The 7,586-nt window shown below is 43.7% G+C and overlaps 1 protein-coding gene across 1 annotated transcript; it reads left to right on the forward strand.

The window, feature by feature from the left end:
* Positions 1-2,074: 2,074 nt before the first annotated feature.
* LOC123071010 (external alternative NAD(P)H-ubiquinone oxidoreductase B3, mitochondrial) lies at positions 2,075-6,907 on the forward strand. Its single transcript, XM_044494466.1, has 10 exons — positions 2,075-2,301; positions 3,384-3,645; positions 3,816-4,013; positions 4,407-4,657; positions 4,826-5,042; positions 5,118-5,222; positions 5,572-5,826; positions 5,940-6,061; positions 6,273-6,392; positions 6,490-6,907. The coding sequence occupies exons 1-10, from the start codon at positions 2,207-2,209 to the stop codon at positions 6,575-6,577; spliced, it is 1,713 nt and encodes a 570-aa protein (XP_044350401.1). The 5' UTR covers positions 2,075-2,206; the 3' UTR covers positions 6,578-6,907.
* Positions 6,908-7,586: the final 679 nt, after the last annotated feature.

Raw genomic sequence — 7,586 nt, forward strand, 5'->3', positions numbered from 1 at the left:
GCCTGTGTGTTTGTATGTGTGACAACCCATATTTTGAACTCAGTTACCTGCGTCTACTAGGTGTGCACCCCTGTCATGTTTGTCCGGAATCCACAACGTCCACAATTGATTGCTGCATATTGATGTTCACTACTTCCAATTTTCTTTGCTTACCGTTCTCTCATGGTTCCAGCTTGATCTTGCTTTACTTCCAAAACCATTTCTCCTCATATTTAACTATAAACCAATGCATACTACAAAGTTCCGCAACAACGCGCAACGTATCTTCTAGTTTTAACATGCTTAGAAACTTAATGTTGACTTCTAAACCAAAAGGTTTATATTTTGAGTATCCAAGTTATAGGTTTAATGAGAGCTTTTGGCATTGGTCATAGGCTTACTCAGTTAATCATTCTGCATGAATTGGATAAAGCGAACATATTCTCCTTCAGATTTCCTTTTTGTGTTCTTAGTTGCTTAAAGGGAGTGGGTGATCCTTAGCATTGGCCTCTGGTTGTCTTATCATTGTTATTTTCAGTTTCAAACAAAGTAAAGATCTATATTTAGTTTGTTAATCTTACTTGTTCATTGCTCGACTCGAGGGAGGGGCTCTATATAGCTGTTTTGCCTTCTTTCTTGGACTCTCGGGTGAGCGCTTAGGCCAATGTAATGTACTTTTGACTAATTGCACGGACATTCCAAGTTTTCAACAGAGATAATGGTGTGTTACTAATTAGCTTTGCATGCATGCTCGCAACACAAAGTACCATTGAGATATTTCTTTATTCCTGTTGCAATGCACGAGCATCTTTGCTAGTCACCCCTAACATGAAAATTCTGCTTTCTTCCCGCCTCACTCAAGTGAAACGGTTCCAAGAGCATTCCACCACCCACCACCGTCCCTTTCTTACCTGACCTCCAGAAGAAGTAAGCACTAGCGGTGAGGCACCAATTGGGGGACGAGGATCTCTTACGTAATGCAGGACGTGGTTGAGGCATCCACATGTGGATCCAGGAGTAGATTGGTCCATCTATCAATGACCCAACTGCACCGTGCAACACGTTAGGGGAGTTGAGTCAATGATTCTGTTATTGGTGCATCAACTAACTCGCCGACGCTAGCGATGTCGCCAACTACTACAAATGGGAAAACGTTGAGGAAGTGTAGATTTGCAAGCCATATGAGACGTTTCAGTGGTCGAATACCACACCAACACAATGCTCGCCGCCACATCCATGGATGACGAGGTTCACTATGTGGCGCACACACATTTTTCTTGTTACTATTATTGAAAGAATAGCTAGGGTTTCTCTAACTTAAATCACGTGACTTTATGGTGTCTGACCCATGTGTCCCACAAACAAATTGGTCCACGAATCACAACCACCCAAAATTATATTTATAGGCAACTTATAAGTAGAGAATCTTGGTCCCAATATATAGGAAGATCTCACAGTAAATTTTTGTTTTTATACGAAGAGTTACTATATCCTAGTAATATTTTAACGATTATGTTTATGGTAAAAGAATATTGCGCTAAGAATGTTGCCTTAAAAGCGAAACATGAGATTTTCCCAAGACCCAAAGCCTAGGCAAGAGAGAAGAAAAATAACCCTAGGCGCTGCTGTACAGCTGGGCCGCCGCAAGCTACTCCGCCCGTCTGAACTCTTGCCGAAAATATCTCCCTGCTGCTCGCCTGTACCCTCCCTGCCCGCTTTACCTCTTTCTTTCTTGTGTCCCAAGCCAAACCTCTCCGCCCGACGCGGGTCTCGCGAACATCGGGCCGTCCACGTACGTGGCTCGACACCGCCGCGCCGTCCGATCGCAGGCCCCGCGGCGTGCGAACGTGCCAACTGCGACCGAGCGGAAAGGAAAGCAAGCGCGGCGCGAGCTGTACCGCGGCCCTCTCGCAGATTCGCACCCGTGAGATCTCGTATTTCAAACCGTGCCCCTGAGGCCCCCCCGCAACATTCGCCGCTGACCGTGTGAGGCGCGACTCATTTCCTGCGCGGAGGGCTGGAGCGGAAAATCGCCGGGCACGAACCATCGGTTGGTTACTTGGTTCCGCTGCTATAATTAGGCAAGCGAGGAGGCACGTCCCGTCTCGTCTCCCTCGTCCGCCGCCGCGTGTTCGGAAGCGAGCGAACCCCGCTCCTCTCCTCGCCTTGGTATCCCGCCCCCCACCGCCGCCCCGCTCCCACGCAGATCGACGCCCACAGAGCGCCAATGTCGACGGGGGGAGCTTCGCTGGTGCGCCGCGCCCTCGAGGCCGTGCGCCGGACGCCGCGCTGGCAGAAGAGGCTCGTCGTCCTCACCGCAGGGTGCGTGCGCCGTCTCCTTTCCCCCTCACCTTGCCCCCCTTCATGTTTTGATCCATTGCTCGCGTTCCGTCGCTGATCGATCCGTACGCGCGACGCGTCGTCGTTGTGCATTGTGCGCTAGCTGTGCGGCCTGCCCTTTGTTGGTTCGGCAAAATTTGCCACCTTTTGGTACTTGCTAAGATTTTCTTAATCTGTAGTTCCGCGGAAAGGCAGATTTAAGCGGGCTGATTGATTTGTTTAATTTACGAATTGCTCCGGTGATAACCAGCAACTCCATTACTGCACTATACATGACGTTTCGCTTTTGTCCTTGTGAGTTGATAATATTACTTGTAGATCCATCTATACTTTGTAGAGCCAGTAAATGGATCTAATTGTCTGCCGCGTGCGTTGTGTTCGTGAGGGGTTAATTACGTTGTAACTTGCAAGATCCTTCCATTTCCGTCTCCGGCCTGAAATTTCAAGCTGGGTTCATTATAAGTCGTTCTTGGCATCCGGAAATTCTGTGATTTTGAAGTAGAAACCTACCACATCACATTATTTATTTAGTGCTGAAGATACCGAGGCCAACACAGACAATATGCCTTGCATGGTATATAAGGCGATCATTTCTTTACATTTGTTTGTAACAAGTGGAGTTGGGTATTAGCTACAACTATACAATCCTAAAAACTGTTGCCCATGTGGATACAGTGAGGTAGCAGAATAATAAGATTTACCTGAAAACGTGATTTGAATTATGTTGGAGTACAGTATGTTTAGTCTAATTATACCACAGTAAAAATAAAAGTAAGGTTTTAAACCAATTTGATGTTGTAGTGCTGTGTTGCACAATCTAGTTCGTAAGGTAATCCGTCCATTTTTACCTGCAAACCAGGTTCACCACTGGAACCTATTACTAAAATAAGGGATATCTTTACCATAGTAAATTAGCTCCGTCATAGTTATATAAGTTACTAACTGGTAAATGAACTAAATTTTAGCTTATAAGCTACATAAATGTTAAAAGTAGCATTTATTTGTTTATGAACATCATTTTATACCAGTACCCTTGACACTTTATTTCTTCAACCTCATTGCAGAGCTGGCACTTTAAGCTATGCTTGCCAGGATAACCGTGTTCTTCAAATCAGTGATGGAACGGGGGGCAAGAAAAAAGTGGTTATACTTGGAACTGGTTGGGCAGGTGCAAGTTTCTTGAGAAATATCGACACTTCTTTGTATGATGTCCATGTGGTATCACCTCGCAACTATTTTATGTTCACTCCTCTGTTGCCGAGTGTGACATGTGGCACGGTTGAAGCACGCAGTATTGTGGAGCCAATTCGCAATATTGTGAGAAAGGTACTGTTTTGATAGTATAGCACATATGTGGGTCTTACTTATCTATTCTGCATCATTTTGTATCTTCCTAGTATGTTGTACCCTATAGGCAAGTAAAATTGCACCATTTTAACCAATACCATTGATATATCTGAAGAGTTGGCACGGTAAATTTGTGTATTATTTTGCAGAGAGGTGGTGCATTCAGATTCTGGGAAGCAGAGTGCTACAAGATTGATCCAACAAGCAAGAAGGTCCACTGCAAATCAGGTGATGCTGACGCCAATGGGGAGTTTGTTGTGGATTATGATTACCTTGTTGTAACTGTTGGAGCGAAACCAAATACTTTCAACACCCCAGGAGTTGCTGAAAATTGCCATTTCCTGAAGGTCAGTACCTACCTGTGTTATCCGTCCTTAGATGGATACAAAATTGTACTTCCATTTTTTGATTTAACCCAAACTAAACCTTGATCAAATAACTGTGCATGCTGCTCTGTTTAACATACCTTTATTCATCAACTTAATGCAATACACTCCAATTGACAATATTTTCCCAGTCGTACTGACAAACTATGCCCTTGTCCCCTTTAGTAGGATAGCAGCTTGCATCTATTTGCTGTGTCCTTTCATCATGATAACTGTGTGTTGTGTGCTGCTGTGCATTACTTGTGAGTGCGTACCCTCGAGCGCAAGTGTTTTATAGGTTACATTCTATCGCAAAGCAGCTATATATACATTTTGTACAATTTCTTGTAATTTGATATATCTGTTATTGTGTAGGAAGTAGAAGATGCTCAAAAGATTAGGAAGAGTGTCATGAAATGTTTTGAAAGAGCTGCACTTCCTAATCTTACTGATGAAGAGCGGAAGAAGAACGTTCATTTTGTTGTTATTGGTGGTGGCCCAACAGGGGTAGAATTTGCTGCAGAGTTGCATGACTTTGTCAATGAGGACTTGGCAAAATTGTATCCTGATGTAAAGAAGTATGTGAATATTTCAGTAATTGAAGCTGGAGAGCATATCCTTACGATGTAAGACCCTTGAGACATCTTCAGTATTTTTCTGTAGCATTTGTAGAATATTCACTTTTGATTTTGTCATTTCTTTTATATTGGAGTAGAAATTTCCTGGCAGCACTAGCACATATATTACAGATACCTTAGATCTGGTGATAATTTCTTTATTCATGTTTCATGCAGGTTTGACAAAAGAATCACCCATTTTGCCGAGGATAAGTTCAAGAGGACAGGCATAGATTTGAAGACAAATTTTATGGTCGTGAAGGTGTCTGATAAGACGATAACCATGAGTAATCCTACAACTGGAGAGATTGCTGTTCCTTACGGCCTGGCTGTTTGGTCCACTGGAATTGGAACCCGTCCCATAATTATGGATTTCATGAAGCAAGTTGGTCAGGTATATCTTGGTCTGCATCCATAACAAATCATATTTCCCTATTTACATTTAAGATGTTCAATACATTTTTTGTAGGCAAACAGGCGTGTGCTAGCAACTGATGAGTGGCTTAGGGTTCTTGGATGTGACAATGTATATGCACTTGGTGACTGTGCAACTATAAGTCAAAGAAAAGTGATGGTACGTGCATTGATCAATTTTGAAGTATCATTTTTGTTCACCATGTCAGATATTTCAACATTTGAGTTGAACTTGAAGTTTTATATAGGAGTAACACTTTTAAGTTTTAGGGAATATTTTCTGTTGGTATGATGCTTTAATCGACATGAGTATCCTTTCTTTCTCTCTTGAGGTGGAAAAGTTTAGCTAGTTTGATAACAATTCTTCTGTCCCCCTATAGAAGAATGCTCTACATTTGTTTTAGCAAAAAAATACCGTGCTATGCCAACTAGTATACATGTTCATACTTCATGATTTTCCGGCATCTCAGTGGTTTCTGACATCTGTGTTTGATTATTATTCATTACAGGAGGATGTTGATTCAATCTTCCGGGTAGCAGACAAGGATAATTCTGGCACTCTGTCTGTAAAGAACATAAAAAATGTTCTTGGCGACATCTATCAAAGGTACCCACAGGTGGAGTTGTATCTTAAAACCAACCAAATGAAGGGCTTCCATGACCTACTGAAAGACAAGGAGACAGAAGAACTGAACATTGAAGAATTCAAGAAAGCCCTTGCTCAAGTGGACTCGCAAGTCAAGATGCTCCCAGCAACAGCTCAGGTAATTCCTGTGTATGACTTAGGAACTCAATATTGCCTACCATGCAGAGTGGTAAATCAACTTCAGCGTTGATGATATGCTAAGCATGTAATAATGATTGTTCCATGCATCAGGTTGCCGCACAAGAGGGAGCTTACCTGGCAGATTGCTTCAATAGGATGAATACTTGTGAAGAAAATCCTGAAGGCCCTCTGAGGATTAGGGGCGCAGGGCGTCATCGGTTCAAACCTTTCAGGTAATATATTGGACTGGTGAAAAGTAAACCTTGCATTTTTGCTGTGCAATGTCAATAAAATGTAAATCGGATTTTTGTTATCATCAAGTGCCAGTAAAGGTCTGTAGATATATGTTGATTACAGACAGAGAGTCGCTGATTTGTTGTCATAGAAATAGAAGAATTCCATTTTCATAGCTATAATTGATTATCCCAAATTGCACATGTACAGGTACAGGCATCTCGGCCAGTTTGCTCCGCTGGGTGGAGAGCAGACTGCCGCACAGCTGCCTGGTGATTGGGTACATGTTGGCCACAGCACTCAATGGCTGTGGTATTCTGTCTATGCAAGGTAAGTCTCTCGCTCTCCAGTATGCTTTGTTCCTTCTCCACTTGAAGCACTGATTGGATGCTGGTTCTAATGGTCATTTGCTCTTTACCAAATGCAGCAAACAATTCAGCTGGCGCACAAGGATGCTAGTTGTGACTGATTGGGGAAGGCGTTTCTTCTTTGGAAGGGACTCCAGCAGCCTATAAACTGAACTACGGATTGCGTAGTTCGTCTTGTTTTGCCATCTGAGGATCTGCTAGACTCTGATGCTACCTTCCGCACCATTCGTTTTGTTCCACAATTTTGAGAGCTCAGTTCGCTAATAGCTTAGCAAGGTTTTGTTCGCAAATTTTGTTCTTACCAGATACTATTGGTATGATATGCCGAACAACGGTTCATATCCTTTTTATGTCTTGTCTTAATACGCCTGCATCGTTCAGGTGTCCCTAGTAGAGATGATTAGAGGATTTATTTGCATCTCATTTATTACGAATATTTGCTCTTCTTGCATGAGAATACAAGTCTAGATTCCTCTTTGTTTGTCTTGTGAAATGAAACTTGGGTCGCGGCCGCTGAATAGGGAGCAATCGCCCTTATTCCTCATCTTGTGCCCGATTTGATGAAGTGATTCTCGCAGAGCATAATCAATCATCGGGTGATTCTTCTTAATCACAATACGACAACTAAATGACCGGTGGACGGCCTGAGCATCCTCGTGCTCAGTGCCGATGCAGAGGGAACTCTTCTCGCGTGGCCTCCTTGCTCTCTGGAACGGCCACATCAGTCATGCCGCGGTCGCGTACAGCCGCTGTTGCTGCGCAGCCGGCTGTGGCATCGCGTGTAGTTGCCCACGCCTCGCGCCACCGCGGTCGACGCCGTCTCGGTGCGTCGCGATGCCATTTGTTGATGGCATGGTCGCAGCATTCTTTGTGGAGGTCGTCGTCAAGAGGCATCTCATGTCTAAGTTCCATGCCGGGCACGCCGTCGCTCGTTCTTGGGACGGCCTATCTCTTTCTCGTTTTGTGGCCTAATTACTCCCCGTAGAGAAGTGCCCATAACGTGTTTAGGCCCTGTTTGGATTCTTGTTTTTCTTTCTAAATACACTTGTATTTCCGCCACCCAGAAGTTAAAATACACCTGTATTGAATTACCACCATTACCACCATACCAAGCGCGGCCTTAGAGACTTCGCAAATTGATAGATCTGGATGATTC

The sequence above is a fragment of the Triticum aestivum genome, chromosome 3B (genome assembly GCF_018294505.1).
Source record: "Triticum aestivum cultivar Chinese Spring chromosome 3B, IWGSC CS RefSeq v2.1, whole genome shotgun sequence".
Classification (NCBI taxonomy): Eukaryota; Viridiplantae; Streptophyta; class Magnoliopsida; order Poales; family Poaceae; genus Triticum; species Triticum aestivum.